Source organism: Lagenorhynchus albirostris, chromosome 2, assembly GCF_949774975.1.
Source record: "Lagenorhynchus albirostris chromosome 2, mLagAlb1.1, whole genome shotgun sequence".
Taxonomy (NCBI): Eukaryota; Metazoa; Chordata; class Mammalia; order Artiodactyla; family Delphinidae; genus Lagenorhynchus; species Lagenorhynchus albirostris.
The window spans coordinates 144,459,637-144,487,012 of NC_083096.1; the positions used below are offsets into that span (position 1 = coordinate 144,459,637).

General features: G+C 35.2%; 1 protein-coding gene across 2 annotated transcripts in view; it reads left to right on the plus strand.

Moving 5' to 3' along the window:
• FAF1 (Fas associated factor 1) overlaps positions 1 to 27,376 on the plus strand; it is a 493,047-nt gene that overhangs the window by 344,690 nt on the left and 120,981 nt on the right. For both annotated transcript variants that reach the window (XM_060140108.1, XM_060140109.1), the window contains 4 exons: positions 10,554 to 10,649; positions 20,807 to 20,933; positions 21,876 to 21,939; positions 22,882 to 22,963. In XM_060140108.1, coding sequence (XP_059996091.1) covers positions 10,554 to 10,649; positions 20,807 to 20,933; positions 21,876 to 21,939; positions 22,882 to 22,963 — 369 coding nt within the window. The remainder of the gene's footprint in view (positions 1 to 10,553; positions 10,650 to 20,806; positions 20,934 to 21,875; positions 21,940 to 22,881; positions 22,964 to 27,376) is intronic.

Consider the following 27,376-nt stretch of genomic DNA (forward strand, 5'->3'; position numbering starts at 1 on the left):
TTTGGAATCTGTTGAGGATGATGGGACTCCTGATAGAATAAGTTTAAGAACAGGCTGCTGATACCTTTCCCTCTGGAGATTCTCAATGCTAGCTTGGAATGGAGCTGGGGATGCTTGACAGGGAGGGTATGGCAGCAATGCTTAACTCAGTTAAGGCTTCAAGATCTGTGGTCTCCTGCCTGGGATGCCACAATTGATGAATTCTAAGGACCCTTCTGATTCTAGTATCTTATGAGTCTAAAATGAAGCCATCTGTAGGAAGCCATCCTTGTTTCTTCCAGCTCTGCTTTCTTATATGATAACATTCATGTTTACGTACATAACAAAAAAACCTCAGAATTTGTTACTGTTGGTTTATTTCATTAAACCTTACCAACTTGCCAAATCAATTGGGCACTATAACACAGCAAGGCCAGACAGAGGACACAGTTTTTTAGCTATTTACACAGTTTTGTAGATAATTGATCTTGATTTATACATCTAATGATATTCTATTGGTTCCAGATTATTATTAGTCACTTCCTTTTTAACAGTGTGTTTTTTTATGAGGTGACTAGACTGCTATTTAACCCTGCTACAAGAATGTGTCAGTGGGCTAGTCCAGACAAGTGGAGGTGCACTTGGTAACTAACATTCTTAATATGCTTGCTTCAACCTGCCACAAATTAAAAGCTCTGTGACTTTTCTAGCACATAAGTGATTTAAAAAAAAAAAAAAAGGCTTGGATTGTGAATAAATAAGCTTTTTTGATTTGCACTCTGGTTGGCAGTAAATGAAACTTCAGCCTCATGATTCAGTTTTGCTTAAAACTACCTTAATAATCTGTCTAGCTAAGCAGTGAGCTTCTGAAAATTTTAAAGGGTTGATCCAGCAGTCATCTTCGGGGCTCGGTAAAAAGGCTTCGTGTTGCTCAGAAACATGAGGTAGTTGAAAACTCCATGGCCTTTGGAGTAAAATCTGCTTTGCCACTTAGTGGTTGATTGATCTTACATAAATTATGCTACCTCTCTAAGGCTGTTTTATGATTTATACAATCATGATTGTCTTTAATTTGTAGGATCATCATGTAGGGTAGACATATGTTAAGCACTTAATATATAGTACCTGGCAAATTGACAGTATCTAGGAGTAGCTGTTTTAATTAAGCCAAAGAAAGTAATTATTGTTTATCAGACCATGAGACAACATATAGTTGGGCCTTAATAGTTGTTTGATTGAATTCTTTTTAAATGGCTCTGAGATAAGACTGCCTGAGTTTAATTTTGGTTTGCTACTCAGTACCTGTATGACCTTGGCCAAGCTTCTTAATCTATGTAAGGCTTAGTATCCTCATCTTTAAAAAGGGGATTATAATAATACCTATCTGGCAGGGTTATTGTGAGAACTAAGTGGAGTAATGCATATAAAGCAATTTGCACAATACCAATACACATTAAACTCTCAATAATAGCAATTAGTTAAAAAATATTTTTAAAACTACGGAGTGGTTTCATGGGTAAATACGTATTTCAAAACTTGTCAAATGATACTCTTCAAAATATGTGTAGTTATTGTAGATCAATTATACCCCAATAAAGCAATACTTAGTGTTTGTGTGTATATGTGGTATGTATATATATATTCTTTTTTTAAAAACACTATTTCTTTTTTTATTATTTATTTATTTATTTATTGGCTGCGTTGGGTCTTTGTTGCTGTGCGCAGGCTTTCTCTAGTTGTGGCGAGCGGGGGCTGCTCTTCGTTGCAGTGTGGGAGCTTTTCATTGCAGTGTCTTCTCTTGTTGTGGAGCACGGGCTCTAAGCACACGGGCTTCAGTAGTTGTGGCACGCAGGCTTAGTTCCTCCGCAGCGTGTGGGATCTTCCCAGATCAGGGATCGAACCCGTGTCCCCTGCACTGGCAGGCAGATTCTTAACCACTGCGCCACCAGGGAAGCCCCTATATATTCTTCATATTGTGTTGATTGTATTTAATGCTGGTGCCCAGTAGCATTCCCAAACCTGGATGGAATTAATGACGCTGGTGTCAAGATGATGACAAGCTTGAAAACATGGTTGTAAAAAAACTTTCTTTTATTAATGTTCTTTTTGAAACACAAGGGAATTGTATTTTACAAACTGATTTTTTAAAGATACATATAGTAAAGCTATACTTTCAGAACTGTTAGTTTGTGTTACTAAGTGTGTCACATGCAGGGTGAGGATCCTGCAGGTGACTGAACTGAGTTTTCTTAGTGACTTATTAAGATCACAGTCCATTAGAGTTGGAAGGGATCTCAGAGGTCATTCATGTGGGTTGCTCCCATATATTACAAAAGAGAATGTTAATTCTCCTGATGACTGGCTCAAGGTCCCATAACCTGGTCTCCTAAATCTTGTTCAATACTTTTTAAATGTCTTAACGTGTCATTAACAGTGAGGAATAAAGACAGGCTACAAGTGTGTATTTGGGAAAAGGCTAAAATTTGGCTACAAAATAAAAATACTTTTAAGAGCTAATCCATATGTTTAAAGAAAGCATTACTGAGAAGGGCCTAATAAACACCCTGAGGACCAAGCCTAAAATAATAATAATACTTGTCAGAGATAACCAGTGATCAATTATGATGGTTTACAGGAGTTGTCTTTTGTACATTGTTTTGGTATTTCATTTTAATTTGTTTATAAGGAAATTATGTAAGAGAAAACATTGAGAAGATTCTCAAACTTCATAGAAGAATGTGCTTTGGAGGTTTCTCAATTGTTTCAAATAATTGCCATTATTATTTATGAAAATTGGTTTCATCTGCGCACATTACATACTCCAGCAGTTCACAACTTTTTGGTCTCAGGATCCTTTTGTACTCTTAAAAAGTCATCAAGATGCCAAAGAGCTTTGGTTTATGTAGATTATATCTACTGACATTTGTCATATTCAAAATTAATATTGAGAAAAATTAAATGTTTAAGATAACAATAATAAATTGATTATATGTTAATATAAATAGCATTTCTTTTATGGAAAGTAATTGTATTTTCCAAAAAATAAAATTAGTGAGTAGAGTGATGTTTTACACTTTTACATATCTCCTTAACGTCCAGCTTAATTGAAGACAATTTGTATTCTCATATCTTCTGAATTCAGCCTGTTCTGATATGTTGTTTTTGTTGACGTATATGAAGAAACTCTATCCTCACACTGATCTGTAGTTGGAAAAGGGAGGAGTATTTTAATAGTCTTTTCAGATAATTGTGAATATTCTTCTTTGATACAAAACTGACAAGTGATAGTTTTCTAAAGGCTGGTTTCAATGTGGAATCTGGAGCCATATCAATGTACTTTTTGTACTTTGTTACAGCAATATCCCTTGGTCTGTCTTGCACTTTGAGTAGATCCTTTATCCATACCTGATTTTACAACGTCATGAATTCATTGTTATTTGGAGAGTATTGGTCCTCTGAGTTATACAGATTTTCTAATGTTGAAAGATTTCATTATATAATATCAAAAAATCACTTCTGCTAATATCACCACCGATCTCATTAGAAAAGTCTTTAAGCATTAGGGAGCTATTGAGTCCATGGTGGCTGATGATTTTCCAAAATTTTAATTTTGAATTTTGAAAACTCAAATTTTGTCATTGGCAATTAATACTTCCAGACTTGTTCCTTGAAATAACAAGCTTGCTTCATTCATTTTGGAGGAGAATCCTGTCAAATACCTAAATCTGAATAACCATAATTCGTCTGCCAGTCATTTAAGTAATAATAGTGTTCCATGGAAAAAGTAGCTGGTTCAGAACACAACTCAGTTATACAAGTGCTTTTCCCTCAGCACAACCTTAATTCTCTGCTGTGCAGTGTGAGTGCTTTATGCATACTTCCCAGTTGTCACATAGAATATTAAAAGGCATGTGCTCAAGAGTCAAGCTTAATTAAAAGTAATAATTTTTGCCCATTCAACAGCGACATTCTTAAGTGAAATTGGCATTTTTTACAGTGAGTACATGGCACTGGAGACTTTAACACAATATGGTGTCACTACTTTGGTTTGTGCTAAGGCACCAGCAGTTTTGCCCACCATTGCTTTTTTACCATCAGTGTAAAAAACATAGTGAAAAAGTCAAACACTATATAAGTATTTATTTAGAAAATTATTTTGACTTTGTGGGACCCCTAAAAGGTTCTTAAGAACCTTGTGTTTGTAGACCACACTTCGAGAATCATTGGCATAATGTCTTCCTAAGAAAATACTAAATACTTTCTATAAGAAGAAAAAAAAAGAATTTCAAGTAGATTTTAAGAGTATTCACTAACTGTTGGAATATCTACTGTGTGGCAAATGTATTCTTCTTTAAGCCATTCTCACAGAAAGCCTGTTAGGAGAGGTAATATTATCCATTTTTATAGATGAAGAAACTGAGCTTTGAGATATAAAATATTGATTGGAGTAAATAGTAGAACAGTGACTAGCAGAAGTGAATTTGAACTCAGGACACTCTGACTTTAAAAGTCCTTGCTTTCAATAGAATTGGAAGACAAGCCACAAACTGGGGGAAAACATCTACAAAAGATACATTTGATAAGGGACTGTTATCCAAAATATACAAAGGAATCTTAAAACTCAACAAGAAAACAAACAACTCAGTTAAAAATATGGGCCAAAGACCTTAGGAGACACCTCACCAGAGAATATCCACAAATGACAAAAAACCGTAGGAAAAGATGCTAAACCACATGTCATCAGGAAATGCAAATTAAAATAACAGTGATATACCACTACACACTTATTAGAATGGCCAAAATCCAGCACACTGACAACAGCAAACGCTGGTGAGGATGTAGAGCAACAGGAATTCTCATTTGTTGCTGGTGGGAATGCAAAATGGTACAGCCACTTAGAAGACAGTTTGGCAGTTTCTTACAAAAATAAATATACTCTTACCATATGATCTAGCAATTGTGCTCCTTGGTATTCACCCAAGGGAGTCGAAAACGTATGTCCACACAAAAACCTATACACAGATGTTTATAGAAGCTTTATTCATAATTGCCATAACCTGGAAGCAACCTAGATGTCCTTCAGTAGGTGAATGTAGAAATAAACTGGTACATCCAGACAATGGGATATTATTCCTCACTAAAAAGAAACGAGCTCTCAATTCATGAAAAGACATAGATGAACTTTAAATACGTATTATTAATTCAAAAGGTCCATGCTACATTCACCTGTCTCCTGTTATTAAATAGAAAGAGTTGCTTTTAACAATCCACAAGAATTTTTTAAGTGCCTGCATTTTCCTCAGATTATTTATTAACACTGCAGATTTACTTGATTTTGGTCATTTTTCTTCAAGTCTAATTTTTTTTAATAAATTTATCTGTTTATTTATTTATTTTTGGCTGTGTTGGGTCTTTGTTGCTGCACACGGGCTTTCTCTAGTTGCAGCGAGTGGAGGCTACTCTTTGTTGCAGTGCGTGGGCTTCTCACTGCGGTGGCTTCTCTTGTTGCGGAGCACAGGCTCTAGGCACGCAGGCTTCAGTAGTTGTGGCACGTGGGCTCAGTAGTTGTGGCTGCGGGCTCTAGAGCTCAGGCTCAGTAGTTGTGGTGCACGGGCTTAGTTGCTCCGCGGCATGTGGGATCTTCCCGGGCCAGGGCTCGAACCCATGTCCCCTGAATTGGCAGGCGGATTCTTAACCACTGCACCACCAGGGAAGCCCTCTTCAAGTCTAATTTAAAAACAAATTTGACATCCTTATGGTACTGAGTCCAAGCTCATACTGCTCACCACATGACAGGCCAATAAATCGAGTTGTTGAGGCAAGGAATAGTGACTTTATTTGGAAAGCCAGCAGACCGAGAAGATGGTGTACTAGTGTCCCAAAGAACCATCTTACCTGAGTTAGAATTCAGACTTCTTTTACACTAAAAGGGGAGGGGTGTTGTTGGTTGTTGCAGACTTCTTAGTGCCGGAATCCTTTGTTCTTGCAGCTGTCCACATAGATAGGTCCAGTCACAGTGTTCCTGTAAACCTCCAACAAGACAAATGTTATTTTCTGTTGTGCAGCTTTTTATCTGTATATGAATGGAAAAGTTTTATACCTTTGAAGGTCAGAGCCTTGAGAATGGGCTATCATGTATATTTTCAGGCTATAGGCAACATTCCTAACTTGTAGAAAAAGCAGTTAGAATACAGAGGTTAAAGTAAAAGAAACAGATCCAGTATGGAGTCACATTTGTTCTTCCCTGTTACACTTTCAGTCATCAGCTGACAAGAAGAATCAGCTTGAATTCTTGCCTACAGTGGCTATCATGTTTAAAAATGTGGTCTTATTTTTAAAATGTAAATACCGTAAAATCGCTTATTTTTGTAAAGAGGAGTTTGTTGAACAGTTTAAAATATATAAGCTTTTTGTGTTAATGTAGTAGAATATATACTTGTCATATTAATTCATTAATTTAGCATTATTTTGAATCAGTGTTATGTTCTCACTGGTCATTTTATCCCAAGCCACAAGTACTCATTCACAGAATAACAAAAAGAGCGTTTGTTGAGTATCTGCTGTGGGCTAGGCATTGTTCTTAATGCTTTACACATATTAGCTCAGGCTTATCCCAACCCTGTGAGAAAGTACTGGTCTAATACTATCTCTATTATGTATCATTAGGGCAGCGATGGTTTTTTTGTTTTTTATTTGTTTAGTTTCATCTGTCTTATAGGTGTATATTCATCATCTTCCCAAGACATTTTCCAAAATATCTTTTAAAGGCTTATTTATAAGGACTTCCAACACTTGCAGTTGTGAGATTATACCTCTAAGAATAATCATGAAATTGGTGTTAAATATCCTTGTCTCCTTTATTAACCAATTCTGACAGATGAGCTCTGTAAGCACCTGAAGCATCATTGACAGGAGAGGGGAAGGGTTATTTCAGGCTAATTTGTTTTTCCCAAACAGTCTATTGTAGTTAAAATTAAAGTATTTGAGGGAGCATTCTGTAATATGAGAACCTTTGTAAACACAAATATAAGGCAACGTTTTCGGAGAAAGAATTTTAGATAAGACCTAATCTTATATTTTGGTATTTTAGGTATATAAGTGTCTTATGGAATTTCTTTGATTCTGTGTCTCTCCTACAATTTATATTTTTTAGGTTTTATAATACTCATATCTGATTTCCATGTACATTAGAGCCATTTATTTTAATCTCAGAGATATTTTTCTTTTTTCACTCAACTGTAGGGATTGTTAACAATTTTCTTAATGATAAGCTTAGGAGAGAACTAGACAGGCCCCGTTCTTGCCCTCATAGAACCTTCTACAGTGTTAAGCTAGACTTACAGGTTTTTTTGTCCTCTCCACTTTTCAGTTACAAATATTATCTGTATTCTTATTCATTACATAGCCAAGATCTGTGTTTATTTCCAGTATAATTTCAAGCTTAAATTTATGACATTTGCTCAAATAGGGATCATTGTTCTTTATATAGAAAGCCTTTATTGAGTATTTCTGTTCCTAGAGATTACCAGTTTACAAATTTTTCCACCCCACCAATGTGTTTAAGTATGCAAGTTCAAGTAGTTAACGAAAGAATATAACTCACAGTGTTACTTTGTGGGGAAAAACTGCTTTAACCTAGTACAGTGAAGGACTGTGACTCATTTCAAAATCTGTTTTCAACTCTTTATTCAGTTTTTTTCTGGCTATATTATATTAGACTTAATTCTCTGACTTCCCATCATGGCAGATGCAGAGATTCAAAATGGGTTCAAAAATTCAATATAGGATAAAGTCAAGATTCCTTTATTTTACTGTTTAATTCTACATACTTGCCGCACACCTAGGGGTATAATCTTCTGGACACTTAAGGATTGGAAGAGGTTAGTGAAAAAGTAGGTTAAAGCAATCTTGTGATTGAAAGATTACCATTATATAGAGGTTAATTAACTAATATGATGTATGTAAATCTAAATGTAAATTTTCAACTATAAAGTCAAACAAACCTGCAAATTTCTAGTCAAACAAACCTAGAAATTTCTTTTTCTAATTTCTTGCAAAATAAATACTCCAATGATAATAATATTGGTTATTTACAACTACATAACCATTTGATTTCACATACATTATCTTATTGGATCTTCATACCAACTCTGTGAGAGAAATAGAACAATTATAATACACCATTTTCTAAGTAAGAAAACTGAAGTACAGAAATTCTAAGTGATTTTGCCCATTGTCGTTGAGTGCTTTAGCCAGCCTGGAACCTCCACCTTCTGACTTCACATCTGTTACAGCTTTGGTCATGAGACCCAGCAAACCTTTACTGTAGCCCTAACTTCTTGAAATCACTCTCTAAGTAACTATTGTCCCTTCCAAGGGTTCCCCAGCTCTACTGAGACTGTGATATAATCCCAGCTTGCCTCATTTGTATTCCTTTTTCTGTCTCTGTTCCTATGTGTATCTCTTGTCTCCCTGACTGGTATATCTGTTCCCTTAAAACAGACACTATGCCTTATATTTAATCAATGCTGGGCACATAGAAATTCTTGACCCTTTAATTTCCTCAGTGTAGAGTGAGGCCTACTTGTTCAGCTATGGACTAAGGAGAAAGTGCTGGCCACTGTCCTCTTATCTTCAGGAATTTTAGTAGCTATGGGGAAGGTTAATATTGATAACTGTGGAGACAAGCCCATTAAAGAGCCAGCCCATTTGTAGTACCATGTACTTTTAGTGAGCGCCTTCCTCCAGCTCCTCCTAAAATATGTCCTCTTTTAATTTACGATTGCTCTGTATGCAAAGGTAGTGACAGTGGAAGTTAATCACCATTCCTCTTCGCCAGGTCCTAAAAATAATGACCATTGGAGTGATAACAGCTCTTCTGCCTATTTCAGTATAGTTTCAAAGCCATCTTTTCTTACTTGATTCTTTTTAACCCTTTCAAAAGTCCATTGAGGTAGTTAGGGCAGGGATTACTCACCTCAATTAATAGAAGAGGGAACTCTAGCTTAGAACAGAGAAATGACTTTTCCAAGATCAGGAAGCTAGGTGGTACTTAAATTGAGATTTTTCTGGCTCTTCCAGTTCTCTTTCCATTACACTACACTGCTTCTGATTGTCAGTGACATTTACCATCATTACTATTTCATTACCAGAGGATTTCAGAGTGAGGGAGGAGAACTTTTTTCAAATGAAAAAATGAAGGCAGCGTGTCTTGAAATTTTGCCTGTGCTTCTTATCCAGCTTAGCTTTGCTTTTATTTGTACTGAAATGAAATAAATTGAGCTAATTACGACAATTATTTTGATGGATATAATTGAGTAGAAATGACAGTCATTGCAGTTTTGCTTTTATTTATTTATTTTACTAATCAGGCCTTTTAGCATTTGTAAAGTACAATGCCAAAATATCTAGGTGCAAAAGCAAACAAACAAAAACCTCTAATGAGACTAAAGGAAAGATAACAATAAAAAAACACATGATTTTTATCTGTAGAATCTATACGACAGCACATACCATACATGATTGAAAATACCTGGATATTTAGGTGACATTTGCATTTTCCATTCCAGTATTTGTCTTCAGATAATTAGCCTAACTATAACACGTTTGAATTGTAGTTAGGACTGACCCATAATTGTGTCTGGTCCCTATGAATTTACAGAGATTTGGGTTTCCTCATATATCAATTTAATTCACACCTCCCCCAAAGTTACAACGAATGCTTTCAGTGTGCTAGTGGATACCCTATTTTATTTCTAATAAGAATAAAAGGAACTTCACTGTATATCATCATTACATTAAATGTGTGTCATTTTACTGACACCAAAGAAAAATACCGTCCTTTGGCTATTTAATATTGTTTTAATTCTTCTATGCAGACAAAAGTGACATGCATTCATATTTTCCTAAATTTAATTTAAATCTCAAAATATTTAATATCAGACCCAAAATAAAATTCAATAGAAATAAATATATATTACTTTCATTGTTTTGGCTAAATTTGGTTAGCGTTTTAGATCATAATGGTAATAAAACTGAATGTCTGTGTGCCAGGTACTGTGCTAGGAGCTTTACATATATTATAGACTCATCAGCTATAATGATCTGAAATTGTGGATTAATATTGAGTAGAGCATAAATGACATTGTTACCATGTATAGAAATGTGTTTGTTTTTTTTAAATGTCTTCGACAAACACTCTTCCAAGTACCCTTCAAAATAGATTTATAAAGTATTGCCCTGGGAATTGGGAAATAGAGGTGTTATTCTACTAATCAGAAAAGTAACAGACATGCTGCGGTGGGGAGGTGTATATGATTAGCTTTACTTTAAGCTTGTTACAGTTTCCTGGAGCTCCAGTCTATTGTCTAATGAAAAATAGCCTTGCTGTTGTAACATCCGTATATGGAAAAATTTTCAAATTTTCAGAGCCTTCCTTTGAATGTAATGCCTAGGCTACTAGAGTGAACTTTCTAATCTTGCTTCAGAAATAATAGAAAATACCTGAAAAGTAAAATTTTTTTGTGAAATATGACTTCATTTTGTTTACAAATGATGGATTCTACTTTTTGCAGATGTGTCTTGCTGAATCAGGGCTTTCATATCCGTGCCATCGACTTACAGTGGGAAGAAGATCTTCACCTGCACAGACCCGGGAGCAATCCGAAGAGGTAAGCCTGTTTGCTTGCTTTTCATTGAACAGAAGGCCTATCCTCCATTCACATGCCCACTTCCTATTCTTTTTTATCTGCCACAGCAGTGAATAGATAAAGTTAATGTAGCGTGAATAAAGTCTCAGTAAATTCTTAAAGGCAGAAACTTTCCATGCGAGATTATTGCTAATGTGCTCCTTCTTGTTCTGTAAGTTTCATGTTTCAAACAGACAGAATTTGGGTGGATTGGTTGAAATAATTTTTACTTAAAACTGTCAGGTTAACAAAGGAATTTTCTTTGCTGCTGACCATATAGTTGAGTACATTTATTAGGATTCATCCTGAAGGTCCTTTAACTCATTGAGTTGGAGCACCTTCTATGAGCCAGGCATTGTCCTCAATACTAGGTGACAAAGATGAATAACAATGTACCTATATCAAGGTGCTCAAAGGTGATAAATTAGTAAACCAATAATAATGACATAATGTAATAAATGCAGTGATGGCAGTGCATACAAGGTGCTGTAGAAACAAAGAGGGGCAAGGAGATTGAACATGTTTCTGTATGTGATATGCCTGCATGTGTCTTTGTGGGTCTGAACTATATTAAAAGACAGTATCTTTTCCTTGGCTACAATAGCACTGTGTCCAGCCATGACTTTGGTTATAAGGGAATGGGAAAGAGAGCCTGGACATTACAGTTTAAATGTTTTAAAAGTATTTATTAAGCTGCTACTCTGTACTAGGAAAAATCATCATCATGACTTAAAAAGTGCATGCAACAGAGGTCATAAATAAATAGTACAAAAAACTTTATTTATACCAGTGTTTTTTAGGCTAGTACCTGATCCAAGTATTCAAAAGCTTGAGCTCGTCCAGTAAAACCTTTTTCCCGCTTACATTCTATGCAAAATATGGTTGCAAAATATTTATTTAAACTTATATATTTTAGACATTCATTATGGAAGCTGCCACAGGACTTCTGCAGCCATCCTCTGAATATGTACTTATGTCGCTTAAATATGTGAAAGAGAAAAGGGACTGCATAAGTGAAGTTCTAGTCTATGATCATCCTGTGAAAATGATAATTTGCTACTCGGTTTTTGGAAATCCACAAGGAAGGGAGGTTTTCTCCCTACTACAAATACTACTGTACTGTTTCCTTCGAGACTCTAAAAATGATAATTTCCTTTAAAGAGCCCACACTGTATTTTCCAGCACTTTATCTCACTAATTGCTCATGGAAGGAAAAATGATAGGGTTTCATTGCTTGGCAGAAGTTGCCAGAAATAATTTATTGAAATATTTCCTTCTAGTGCTTGAGTATATTTTTAATGACTAAAGTACGTTATGCGTCAACTCTTTAATGGATAAATCTGCTAACATTAAAAGGGAGCCAACTAGCTCCACCCAAAATTCTTAATTATTCTATGCTCTGAGAGATGACAGTTAACTGTTTCACTTCATTTTATTTCCTTTTTTCACCCTCACCATTATATGTGTTATATGGGCAATCCCTTCAGTGGAAAGAAGTTAATGCCATGTATTGAGGACTAGCGTTTTTGAGGCTGGCATACACTTTAGATTAATTATGGAAGAAGGTAGAATAGGGTTAGGGAGCTTTGCAAAACTAAAACAGCCACCCTTGGGAATATCTTTAAATCTGATTATCTGGGATGAGTCCATTATTTTTCCTTCCCTGGCTAACTGTAAATACCACTTCCTCCAGGGGACTGGTGAGAAATGGGAAAGAAGCTGTGACTTGGTTTTTATGTTGTCATAGAATTATAAAACTGGAAGGGATTTTTTTATTTGATTTACACTCTCCCATCCATTCCTCCCTCATTCATTTAAACATTTTTCTAATGTCTTCTACATGCCAAACATTAAGATCACAGTCTGTGTGCTAAAGAAGCTCACTCAAAATGTATCTGTGTTTTATCTCCAATGGCAGGGTTCTGTCCTCATGAGGCAACCAGTTCCATTGTTGAGCATCTCTGTCTGTTGATATCAACCTTATATTAAATTGGAAGCTGTGACCTTATAGCTTCCATCCAGTGGTTCTGCTTCTTTCTTCTGGTTTTAACCCTTCTCTTATATGACTTCGTGTATTTCAAGATAATTACCATTTTGCCATTGACTATCTTCAGCCTTGAGTTAAGAAGAAGATACTTGAGACCAGCAGTTAAATTCAGGTTTTGAATTTTATGCATTGTAGTTATGTGTTCTTTAACTGGGGGAATTTTGTTTCTTACATCCTTCTAGCCCTGCAAATACATTTTCCTTATGACAATTTAATATTTTCTCTTTTCTTCCCATCCTCCCCTTGCTCCTAAGTCCCCTTTCAATGACCTTCCCATATTTCTGGGTACCTAGCTAGGTACCTATCTCTCCGCATCACGGATGCTTGGGTGGGACAGTATAGGGGCCCCCTGGACCCAGGTTCCTTAGGAGTCGTCCAATCCTCAGTTGATAGTGGAGGAGCAGGAGGGGTATTCCAAGAATAACAAAAAAAGAAATTTAAAATACAGTTGATGTTAAAACTATTGATTTATATTTTCAGTTACAGAGATATCTATTGAATACTTAACTATGTGCTAGTCAAATGAATATAAACTGAAAATTTCGTATTATATAACTAATGAGAAAAGTGAGATAAGCATAAGATACTAGGGGAGCACATGTATGGGGGAAGGGTTCTATAACCTTCAAGGATGTTTTTAGGCAAAAGACTTGTCTGCCTCATCTACCTCTGTAGCCCTAACACCTAGTAAAGTGCCTGAGGGGCTTCCCTGGTGGCACAGTGTTTAATAATATGCCTGCCAATTCAGGGGACACGGGTTCAAGCCCTGGCCTGGGAAGATCCCACATGCCGCAGAGCAGCTAAGCCCGTGCGCCACAACTACTGAGCCTGCGCTCTAGAGTCTGCGAGCCACAACTACTGGGCCCGCGTGCCACAACTACTGAAGCCCACGTGCCTAGAGCTCATGCTCTACAACAAAAGAAGCCACCACAATGAGAAGCCCATGCACCGCAAAGAAGAGTAGCCCCCGCTCACCACGACTAGAGAAAGTCCTCGTGCAGCAACGAAGACCCAATGTAGCCAAAAATAAAATAAATGAAATAAATAAATTTATAAAAAGCAAAATAAAATGAAATAAAGTGCCTGGTATACACCAGCCACAGAATAAATAACTGTGAATGAATATTTTTTAAAAACAAGAAGGAGCGGGGGGAGGAGGGAACTACAGCAGTTGACATCCAAATCGAATTAAAAGAATGAGTCACAGTCAGACAAATGAAGAAACATGGAAATAGTATTCCATTCAGAGGAAATAGCATGATATAATGTAGTATATGGGGTGACATGAGTGCAGTTTGTTCATGCAAAATAAAGTGGGAGGGGACTTCCCTGGTGGTCCAGTGGTTAAGACTTCGCCTTCCAATGCAGGGGGTGCAGGTTCAGTCCCTGGTCAGGGAGTTAAGATTCCACATGCCCTGGGCCAAAAAACCAAAACATTAAAAAAAAAAACAGAAGCAATATTGCAACAAATTCAATAAAGACTTAAAAAAAAAAGAACTTTGTAAAAAAAAATAAAAATAAAGTGCAAGACAAAGCAAGATAAAAGATGAGACAATGGTGAATAGGTCTTGTATGTCAAGTTGGGAACTTGAACTCTGGGCAGGCACAGAAGGCTTTTAAGTGGGGAATGATTTTTTTATTTTCCCAGATGGACATTTTAGAGAAAAGCACTTTGCTATGCAGAGGCTAGATGTAAAGGAAGCAAGACTGGAGACAGAGAAATCAGATATGAATCTATTGTGCTAGTACAGGCAGAAGATAATGAGACCCTCAACTAGAACATCACTAGTTAAAAAAAGAGAGAAGGAAGTGGATCAGGATATATTTTGGAGGGAAAATCAGTAGGATTGGTGACTGATAGGATCTGTGGGAGAAGTAAGAGGGAGGAGATAAGGATACGTAGGTTTTGGCTTAAATGACAGAAAAGATTCAATCAGTAGTCATTCAATAAATTCTGATTACATACCTACTGTACACCTGACACTGGCATAAGTGCTGGGAATATGGCTGTGGAAAAAGCCTTTCTGTAAAGTCTTTACAGTCTTTCTGTAAAGGAGCTTGTACCTATCAAAATGAAATTGAATGCAGATAGTTGCCAAAAATCTGTGTTTCAGTTTTTAAAACTTGTTGAGACAAGTATTTAACTTGTTTGCCAATGGGTACAATGCCACATACTCACCACAGGCAGACAAGCTAAATAATAACCCAGTTCCTCCTGAGCATCTCCATCTGAATGTCCACTACAGATTCACTCTGTATAAAACTGAACTTACCATGTCTCCCCCAAAACCCATCTCCTCACCCTTATTAATGCTCATTGTCAACCCAAGACAAAAACTGTTCATTCCAGTCATAGAGGGACCTACTGTTCTTTGAAACTGTCCCAACTGATCTGATATATCAAGATTTTTATGGTCCTTTCCTTTTTGACTGTTCAAATTAGAATATTTTTATGTCAGCATCAAATTTTTTACCCTAATTTATTAGTTGAGGTGTTTGCTATTAGACTTTATGTTCTGCCCATTATCTTGATCCTACCCCCACTAGCCTCTCCCACAACATGGGAGGGCTAAGGGCTCTCTCTTGCATTTTTATCCTCTCCCTCTCTATTGTTTCCTTCTCTTCATCTTAAGAATATGTTCAGATCTTCTCATCCTAAATATATATATATATATATATATATATATTCCTTCAAACTTAGCTCCCCTTCAAGCGTTAGCTCATCTGTTCTTTTTTTCACAGCCAAGCTTCTTAGAGTAATCTGTACCGGCTGACTCTATTTCTTCATTGTCTATTTACTTAACTCACTACAACGTGGCTTCTTTCTACGGAGTGACTAAAGTTGAATTTAACTTTTAGAGAAAGATAATAGTTTTGGGGAGATCGGCTAAGATGACGGAGTAGAAAGACCCTGAGCTCACCTTCTCTCACAAGCACACCAGAATCACAACTATTTGCAGAATAACCATCGATGAAGAAGACTGGAACCTACCAGAAAAAAATCTCCTCCAACTAAAGACATAAAGAAGAAACTACAATGAGATGGGTAGGAGGGGCAGACTCATGATATAGCCAAGTCCCATAGTCCCAGGTGGGCGACTCACAAACTGGAGAATAATTACATTGCAGAGGTTCTCCCACAGGAGTAAGTTCTGAGCCCCACGATGAGCTCTCCAGCCCAATGGAATACTGCTCAGCCATAAAAAGGAATGGAATTTTACCATTTGCAGTAGCATGGATGGCCTTGGAAGGTATTATGCTAAATGGAATAACACAGAGAAAGACAAATACTATATGATATCACTTATGTGTGGAATCTAAAAAATACAACAAACTACTGAATATAACAAAAAAGAAGCAGACTCACAGATATAGAGAACAAGCTAGGGGTTACCAGTGGGAAGAGGGAAGGGAGGGCCAAGACAGAGGTAGGGGATTAAGAGGTACAAACTACTATGTATAAAGCTACAAGGATATATTATACAACACAGGGAATATAGGCAATATTTTATAATAACTATAAATAGAATATAACCTTTAAAAGTTGTGAACCACTATGTTGTACACCTGTAACATAAAATATTGTACATCAACTATACTTCAGTAAAAAGAAGTATGGAACAGGAGAAAATAGTTTTTATAAAATACCATGCTATGCCACCTTTTTTCACTTTCACAGCCAACTCTGTGGGTCAATATGTCACCTTCTACAGTGGTGATGCAATGATGCTTGCCCAGAGTCATACAGAGAATGGCAAAGTATTCAACACTAGGTCTTTTTTTTTTTTTAACACTAGGTCTTTTGATTATAAATCAAGGTTTCTTTGTTGTGCTGTGTTTTTTTTTTGTCATAGTGCCATAACTGTCTCTTTCTTAATTCACATCCTACTGAATCTGTTTACATTGCTTGTCTCCACTGAGATTTTTCTCACACCTTACTTCTCAGATTCTTCCTCTTAATTGCCTTTCTAATCTTTGACAGTTATCTTTCCATCTCTTTTACTGTTTCTCCACCAGTTGAAATATATATTCTGTAAACTTTTATCCTTATCACTGTTCTTCCTTTAATTTTTAACTGAATGATCTTATTCATTTCTATAGCCTCTACTATTATTTATCTGTTGATTATTTCAAAATCTAAATCTTTTCTGGGTCTCTTTCTTGAGCTCCTAAAAAGATTTTTTTTTTCCAGTTGCCTACTAGATGTTTTTACCTGGATGCCCTACAGCTTCCTCAAATGTATTCTATCTGAGAACTGGCCTCAGTATTCTTCCTCACCAAACCTGACCTTCGCTACCACTCAGTCACCCAAACTAGAAATTTTTGTTTCATATGCCTCTTTCATTTTTTTCATCCTCAAATCTAATTGGTCAACAATCCCTATCAGTTCTACTGAAGTATATTTTAAGTCTGTCCCCTTCATTGAATTCCCACTACTACTAAAGTATAGGCTCTCAAATTCTTTCATTTGGAACATTGAAATAAGTATCCCTTCTCATGTCTTCAAGTCTAATCTGCCATATGCTGCCAAACCACTGCAAACACACGCGCATGCGTGCACATGCACACGCAGATACACACACACACACACACACACACACACACACATCAGAATTGTTCCCTTGAACAGTCCTCCACCTAAAAACCTTTAGTGATTTCCCTATTGCCATCAGAGTAAAGTCCAAATACCTTAGTGTACCAATTTAAGGACTACTACAATCTAGTTTCATGAAAACTTTCTAGCCTTATAGCCAGTCCACATTCCTCTTCCATACATAGAGCTGATGATTCAGTTTGTTTTTTGGAATTCTTTATTGATTTTTTAAATATCCAGTTTCTTGCTTGTGTTTTTTCTCTGCCTAGAGTACAACTCCCTCCCCACCAATCTTCTATTACATACACTCCACAACACTGATATCTTTTTTAAAGATATGGGTTAAATATTAGCACTTGCGTCAGGCCTTGCACAGTCTTCTAAAGTAATTAATCACTCTTTCCTTTATTCTCCAATAGTCTTTGCTTATACTTTTATTGTGTCTCTTAACACACTGGAAAAGACATATTTGCAACTAAATATAGCTTCCTTTAAAATGGGAATTTCTTGAAATTTGGAACCATGTTTTCTCTCTGTATCCCAAGCTTTTAACCTGGTTCTTTGACATGGTAAGTAGTTGGTGAAAGAAATATCAGCTTCAATTATAAGCTTGTCTTATGCATGTATGAGTTCTAAATTTTTGTCTCAAGCAGTTTGGTTATCACCTTTCCTAAGAAGTTTGCCCTGATTCCTCCCACTCCCAATAATTTAGGTGCTCTCCTCTGAACTTACCTGTCATAACACTTATTGTTAGGTATTATAATTAACTATATATATATTGTATTCCTTGAGAGAACATACACTGTATATCTTTCACTCAAGTCCAGGCAATGTAGCATTTAGTAGGGTTTATGAATGTATGGTAAATGATAAAGGGAATAAATGAATGCAATAGAGAGCCTAAATAGAATCACTAATTTTTTTACCTTTTTAAAAAATTTTGAATAAATAGCTTCCCTGGTTTCAAAGAATTTTAGAGCAACCATGACTGAACCAAGAGATTATCTATTCTCATCAGCAAACATTAATGAAAAAAGATTGTTTATCTCATTTTTTAGAAAAAGATTTTCCTAACCTGTTAGATGGCTGATAAGAAAGAGATTGGGAGTTCCTTATACATAATTAAGTAGCTCATTCTTGCAGATACTTCAATAATTCATATTCAAAATATACTTTTTTCAACAAAATCGGCTTTTTAGATACCTCCCTTTGAAGATGTTATTGTTGTAGGATTTTGTTTTCTGGGATCTTAAGAGAGTTGGGAATTCTGTACTTTGTGAAGACAAAATAATACATTACATAGGCACAAAATTAAAATCACTGTCCTAGTCCTCTTATTATGGAAAGGGGCTATTATTTGACTGAAAGCTGGATTAGAAGAAAGAGGATAGATGTGGAGGAGTAAGGTAAAAGCAATGAGAAAAAAAAGATGATATATAGAACAGTTCCTTTCTTTTTCATCCCTGTGTCCTCCAAACCTCCTTCTTAATCTAATGCCTCTTTAAGGGAGGGTAAGTACTAGGTAAGACTAAGTGAAGGCTGAGATGATAGCCTAGCTGACAGAAGATGTGAGAAAGTTTGTCATACTGGACTTTTGTTTCTTTCCACTTGCCTGCAAACCTGGCTAAGTACCCTAAAGAAATGTGTAGTGTACCTTTTAGATCCTGAGCCTTTACCCATTTAAGAATTCAAGGGAAGTTCATGCTCCAGATATTTGCCTACCTGAAACAGATGGAATTCAAGTACAGTTATAGTCCTAGTAAATGTGTTATTTTGAAGGGGAGGCTCCTTCACTGTTTTGAAATGAGAAAGGGTTTTGAATTTTTATGCTGTTGAATTGCTGAAATCAAGAGGAGGTCTTGGCTCTATAAAGCAAAACACTAAAGTAGCATTAGGAGTACAAGTAGAACCAAGGCTTCTGTGAGAAATAGTGGTATAGTCAGAATAGCAGATAGATGCTTAGGGCAAGGACCATTCATTTTTATTCATCCAGTAAGTATATGTACATTTCCTTCTCTATTCAAACCATTGGGAAAACTGTCTTTAAGGTAAGAGGGAAAATGTTAACAATTATGGACATTAATGCTTGGTTATGCCCAAGGAGGAAATGCTAAGCCTGCTGAGTCATATGGAGTAAATATCTTGCCTTCCTTATTTGGAGCTGTTAGACTCACTAGATTAGTAGTTTTAAAAATTGTTCCGTAGTGCCCTGAGAGCCTTCAGAGGTACCCCAGCTATCAAAGGGATGTGAGGAAGAAAAGGCCAAGGCCAGGAGCATTAGGCTACTTGTTGCTCTCTCTCTACATCAGCCAGAGTGGCTTTACTTTTACCTATTGTAGGCACTATAATTTTACATAATATTTTGCTTGGTGCTAGGGGAGGGAGGTAACTCTGTGAAAAGAAATTTGAAAACCGTTAGTGAGAGATCTTTAAAATCCCTTCCAGCTTTAAAATCTATGATTCTATGACTGACTGAACTCTAACATCCCCTCTAGCCAAGTTTCATGAGTCTTTGATTCTGAGTTTCTTTTAATGCATTTTCATAATTTAGGTACATAGCAACATATTTTGAAAGATAGAAATTTCATTTATTCAATGGTCTTTGTAGACTTTATTTATTAAACGTGGTACAGATAGGCACTTAGCCAGTTACCTTGCTGGGACCCCCTTCATATCCAAGACATTAATATTGGTCAGTATTCACAACTCAGTTCAAATGTTTGAAATCTCAGTATTTTTGAAATCCCATTCTAACTTAGAGATCAGGAGCCAAGTTCATATTTTGAAACTGATGTTTTTCATTGTACTACCTTATATCTCAACGGATGTTGCTGAAAACAAAATAAACGGAGCATATTTATTAGTGCCCAGCATGTAGTAAATTCTCAGTAAATGTTTATTGAATTGAAGCATCATTATTACATCTCATATGTAATGGCCTTCAGTTTACAAAGAGCTTTCGTATATAGTGTATTTCATGTTATCTTCCAATAACACATGGGGATAGTGTACCATATTTCACTAATGAGAAATTTGAGAACCATTGCAGTAGGGAAGAGGCAAATTTTTAAATGCTACCATTACTTCTGCCCAAAAGTTTAGACTACCATGAGCTTTTTGAAAGACTCGTATAGCTTATTTATCTTTGACCTCTTAGATTGTACCCATTTCTTCATTTATTGAGCGAATATTTCTTGAGCACCTAATTGTATACCATAGGCTGGGGGTAAAACAGATAAAAATCCCAGTCTTCATTGAGTTTGTAAGCATTCTTCTTTTTCACTCAGGCTCTAGCCTTTAGTCTAGGGATATCACAGCAAGATTAGAAATATATGTAAGCCTTAAAATGAGAAATATTAAGCTTCACTCTAGCAAATAGCTTCTTATTTAATAAAACTTTTATAATGCTCATGTCCTATTGTAATTACATAATTTATATTTTGGAATTTGATTTCCTAAAGTCAGTATGAAACTAATCATAGGACTTTCCTTAAATAGCAAAGCACCGATGTTCATATGGTTAGTGATAGTGATGGAGATGACTTTGAAGATGCTTCCGAATTTGGGGTGGATGATGGAGAAGTATTCGGCATGGCTTCATCTGCCTTGAGGAAATCTCCAATGAGTGAGTATTAATAGCTCTTTGGGTCCAGCACTGTAATTCTCCCTCCTAGTGCAGAAACTTATGAGGAACAATGAACTTAAAAATCTCTTACTGACTTTCAGGTTTGGAGAGAGAAAATATAAGAAGTAGACATTATTCATAGGAACTAGAGCCTCTTGAATTTTGATCTTAAGCCCAACCATTCCCAATACTTTAGTAAAATTCATTAAAAACTCAAGGGAATGTAACTTTTGTTTCACATGTATGATTAGTTATGAGTTTGTCTCTTTACTTTAAACCCAGAAATTGATAAACAAAATAGCTGTACTTTTTGTGACTGTACTTGTCACCACACATCTTATTGGAGATATCAGTTTTATCAGTAGTTATATTACTTTTCCATTCACTGGTACCCATCTTTGGAAGGAAAGAAGTAAACTAAATGTGCCATCTCCCTCACTTGCACCTGACAAGATCATAAGTGGTGCTATATACAAAATGACTATTAAAATAAGTCCATAAATGGCTCATTTACTCTGTGAAATTAGGCGACATTCATGGGCAGAAATAGATGTGATATTTACATAAAATGACTATTTTCCTGATTAATAAGATCTTTAGAATAATTTGAGAACTTTTTATATAATTTAATCACAAGATGTCATTTCAAGCATAATTGATGACTGGCACATATTTTCAACACCTAGCAGGATTGTATCAGTTGGTTTTCAAAAATTTATGAGCTTGAAATTTTTTTGAGGTTCTTTTTTAAGGTTTGATGAAATCTTCTAATGTATGTCGAGTTAAAATGTCTCCTCAGATGTATCACAGAAACTAAAATTTAATTCCTCTTTATTGATTAAATATATTTCTTATATGTGGGATTAGATGTTATGTGGTTTGTTTTTTGTGTCTATTTGTTTTGGTTTTTTGTTTTTGTTTTTTCTTTTGTTTGTTTTTTAGTGCCAGAAAACGCAGAAAATGAAGGAGATGCCTTATTACAATTTACAGCAGAGTTTTCTTCAAGGTAGGGTTAGGACATTAACTATATAAAATTGATGTTCTTTTAATGCTACTGTGATTTTTCTGGAGCAACTTTAATCATAGATTGTTTTCACTTTCTTCTTAAAGTATTCAAAGGATACATTTATCAATATATATAGTCCTAATGGTGAATACAGAGTATTCAAGTCAGATAACTAGTAGACTGTGCCACTTCAGAGATGTATTTATCTTATCTCTATATCTTTATAGAAGCATAATAAATGGATTACTAATTTAATATCTTGACTATATTTCCAAAAGGACTAGGTCATAGGATACTAAGTTTTAGTATATCCTAGGACAAACAAAATCTTTTAAAAGTAATATTGAATAAAAAAATAATTTAAAAATTTTAGATATAAGTGAATTTTTTCTTTTAATTTTTGTTTTGGAATCATTTAGCATTTCTTCTTTTAATAGTGTAATATAAAATTTTCTATGCCTTTGAGATTCGCCTAGAGGTGTTTAAAAAGATTTAACTATTTAAACCTAAATTTTCATGTAAACAATATTTCTCTTTAGTTCTATTTTCTGAGGTAATGTAATTTGGAAACTTAGCAAGGAACCATTTTTTCCCTCTGTGTTAGAGAATAAATGAACTAAAATGGAAAGTTAAGGCTATTGTAACTAGGAAAATCTTAGGGAAGTGGGTAACCAGGAATTGTTACTTGTAAATGGCATGGTTTCCTAGCACTCATTAAGTCCATTTGCTAGATGTACTTAAAATTCCAGTATTCTGATATATCGGTATAGGCCAAGAAGAGTTCAAAAAACTAATGAAGCCCATTCCTAACCCTTTAAAGAAATGTTTTAATGTTTTGTCTATACTTAAGAGACATTAGCCCCAACATTTACTTAAAACTCATTGGTTAGACTTGTGAAATTTGAAATGTATTTTAATTAATAGACACAATTTTTCCTATAGATATGGTGACTGCCATCCTGTATTTTTTATTGGCTCATTAGAAGCAACTTTTCAAGAGGCCTTCTATGTGAAAGCCCGAGATGTAAGTGGAATCTTACCTTTTCTGATTCAAAAGTGTATCCCATAGGTTTACCACCAGGCCTGAGGCAATGCTTGATGTTTTCTGTTTTTTTCAGATTGAAGACTTGATATTGTTTCTGGTTCATCTACCAACCTAATCATCACCAAGATGCCCATTTCAGAGGGGCAGTAGTATGATAGGGTACTGCTGGCTTCTGCAGAAGTCTTTGTCAAGCTCTGAAATGGGGTTTGTTTTTTTTTTTAGGGGGAGCAAGGGGTGGACATGCTTAGAAGGGACCAGGCTACGTGTTCGTATTCTTTTCAGTTATGTGATCGACAGTTTCTTGCTAAATGATTTGTCCTTCAGTCTTTTCCCCAAATGATTATTCCATCTAATAGTATATATCTTATAACTGTAGTATTTTTTCCTAAAAGTCATTTTAGACAACAAAAAGATTTTTCCTTAAATATAGAAATGGATCTTGTGATCTTGAAATCAAGTAGATCACAAGATCTTGTGATCTTGAAATCAAGTAGATCCAAGTATGTAACAAGAAACCAGAAGTTACATTTTGAGCACAAAGATTCTGTGTGGTTGCTCTGTTTATATGTTGACACTGTAGTCGAGACCCCAGTTATCTGGCTCCTGCCTATCTGTACAACTTCAGCTCTTCCCATTTCCTGCCTTACACTTAATAAATCTAGCAGTAGTGTACAATTTGTGCTTCCCTATAATCTAACTCTTTTTTCATGCTGCCCCACTGTCAGGAATACCTTTCATCCTGCTCTTTACCTGGTTGACTCCTACTCTTCCACACCCACCCTTTAGTACTTTGCAATGATAACACGTTGCTTTTAATTATCCATTCTCTCTCTTTTATATATATGTCTTCTCAAGAGATTTGATTTTCTTTTTGGCAGTGACAATGTACCTTACATCCCTACACATAGTAAATACTCTGTATGCTTAATGAATGAAGGAAAAAAGAGAGAAGAAGGAAGGAATAAGGTGTAGATGGAGTTAGAGGGAAAGTTATTGGAATTAAAGAGGACAAAGAATTTTGAGAATAGAGTGCAAGGATGCCTCTGAAATTTCTAGTTTCTACTTATGTTAAACTCTGACCTAAAGAAACATTCATTTTAAACAGTTTTTAAAAATTGAATTCCAAGACAATAATTAGTGATCAAGCTTAGATCTATCATTGACAGTTCAATGAAGTAGATTAAGAAACATAAACTGTTCTCTACCCTAAGAATAGTGGAATAGCCCGTTGTAAAGGCAATTTTAAACATCTATTTTTTACTATTAAATCTATATTAAATGGATTTTATTTTTGAAGAAATATATATTTATGGTAATACAGGTTTATAGTTTCCATAAGTACAGGTTTATGGAAGATACTGAAAAGCTAAAAGAATATATTCTAACACAGATTAACTTTATATGTTCTTTCCATATATTTATTTCATTCAGCACACATGCATATTTAATATAAAATTGGTCATGTTATAATCCTGTTAAAACAGCTTATCTTCACCTTTTAATATTATATGATCATTTACTTAATTATATTTTATAATATTTTAACTTTTATTAAAACAATTTTTAATACAGAAAAAGTAAAGGAGTAGTACAATAAACACTTAAATCCCCTATACCTAGATTTAACAATTACTAAAATTTTGCCATATTTGCTTCTTCTGTATACAGGGCATCCCGAAGTTTTAATGGAGCTTTAGCAATTAAACTTTTGAAATTATTAAAACTTAAACTGCATAAAACATTTAGGATACTCTTATATATTAATTATTTTTTGCTAAGCCATTTCAAAGTGAATCACAGACATCATATTTTACCCCTGAAAACATCTGCATGCACTTTCCAAAAATAATGACATTCCCCTACAGAATCACAATACCATTGTCACATGTAACATACTAACAATAATTTCCTAATGTCATCTAGTATCCAGTGGATATTCAAAGTTCACCAGTTGACTCTTTTTTTGGAAACCGTGATCCACTCAAGGATCACAAATTACATTTGGTTGTTAGATTTCTTAAACCCTTTTAAGCAGACACCTGCTTTTTTCCCCCACCCACCCCTTTTTATGACATTTGCTTTGTGAAGAAATCATGCTGGATGACTTACAGATTGTTCCAGATTCTGGATTTGTGTGATTGTTTCCTTGTGATATGATTTAACTTGTTCCTTTATCTCTTTATTTCCTGAGAAATGGCTGTTAAGTCTAAAAGCTTTGTTAGATTCAGGTCAATTTTTTTTTTTTTTTTTTTTTGTTGCAAGAATGCTTTGTAAGTAATGCTGAATACTTTATTATAACAGGATTTCTAATGGTTATTAAGTCTCTCATTGTACAGCAATGTTATTATATTTAAACAATCACTTATTGTTGAACATAAATATGTTTGAAAGAGTAATTATAGCTTTAAAATAATCTATTTTTCAGTTCATTCCTGGATAAGAATGTATTTGGGATTAATTTGTCTCTGCTTTTCCAATAAGATTGCTAAGCAGTTGAAGTAACTGGAAGATGTGAGGGCCTTTTATAACCTAAATATAGCTCCCAAATGAGCATAGACATCTTTTAGATTCCATTTAAAAAGCTACTGTAAACATTATAACTTTGTGACGATACATTGTTTAAATATACAGTATATAATAGATGAAAAAACTTTTTATTGAGTGTCTTTGTATAGTAGATTGGCATTTGGATATATTCAGACTGATGATTCCCAGAGGAACGTAAGCTCTTATTAACTTCTGGGTATTTCTAATGAAACAATTGATTGTTTGCTTTTGATGACTGTGTTGGTATTTTAACAACTGGAAATCATTGGTTCATGTGTTTTGTTTCATATTAGATTGATACCCAAATCCATTGACCTCTTTGGACTCCTAAACTGTCTTTATCTTTTTCCCCTTGTCCAGGGCTTTTTTCTTTCCTTTTTTCTCTTTCCCAGGTTAAAGATCAACAGCAGTTTATGTATCATTTGTTACATTGCCCTAAACTTAAGTAAAATTCATCCACAGAATGGGTAAATTATTCAAAATTAGATCTAAGCAGGGACATTTATTATAGTCATCAACCAAATTATATACATCTCCTTTCAAAATTAGAGAGGATTGTATAGAAAGAATAGAAATAGCACTGCTACTTTAGATTTATATTGTGCTCTGTGGTTTATGAAGCTTCTTCCTATGCATATCTCATTTGAACCCCACAGCAAACTGGTGAGATGGGGATATATAATATCAATATTCTCATTGTAGAGATGAGGAAGCTCAGAAAAGCTACATGACTTAACCAAAGACAAATCAAGGGTAAGTAGTGGAGGCCAAATGAGAGTACAGGTGTTCCAACACATGTAAGTGTGTTTTACTATCACCTTACTTCCAGAAGCTTTTCAGTGCTAACTGCTATACTACAGGATTCAATCCTCAAACTTCATCTCTCCTTTTCAGACTGTACATTTGAGAGTGAAAACAAATCGTTTTCAATATATTTTTTAAACTTCTGAATGAATCATTTTTAAGAAAACAGTTTGCTGATGTTCAAATATTTTAAGGCAAGAATGACCGATACCCTGCCATTGTTACTAAATTTCTTTCATCTTAAACATCGCATGTTTAATTTAAACTGTGGGAGGCACATTAATTTTACCAGGGCAACAGATGAGCCTTGAGCACCAGCATTCTTCACTTGAAGTGAGAAATTGAGTTCCATGAGTAAATAAAAACAAGATTGAAGGTTTAAATCCTCTGCTAGGCTTTTTGAACTTATATACTCATTAAATGTTTATTGGAGTGGTGGGATTACAAAGGATTTGGGGAGCTTCATCAACTGGTATATAGTTAATCACTAAGTAAAACACTACATTTGATAAAGTGTTTCTCACGATGCCACATTCAATCCATCTTAATGAAAACTGCTTCAGACTGATTTCATTTGAGAGCACTTGGTGAGAGTACTCATAGTTTTTTCTGCCTTTTTCATGAGGAATTTACAATACTGTTCAAAGCAGAGCTCCAACTTCAGTGAAGCAGGTATTCTAAGTTCTTGTGTTTAAGTATATTGTGACAGAGTTTTGACTTCTGACAGTGGGTTGATCAGTTTTATGATCTTCTCCCTTGCCCTTAACTATTAGGGATGTTCATTGAGTTGAAGGCCATGAATATGTATCATATGCCTATTAAGGACCTAGGATGTAGAGGTTTCCTGCCCTTGACATGTTCACAGTCTAGTAGGGAAGATAAGACAATATAAATAGATCCATATAGTGTAACATGCTATGGGAGCAAAGAGGAGAGGTACTTCATCTGCCTTAGAATTCAGGGAGATTTCTTGTGGAGGTATCTCTGACCTGAATCTTAGAAGATAAATGAAACTTAGGCAAATAACAGAATTCTAAACAG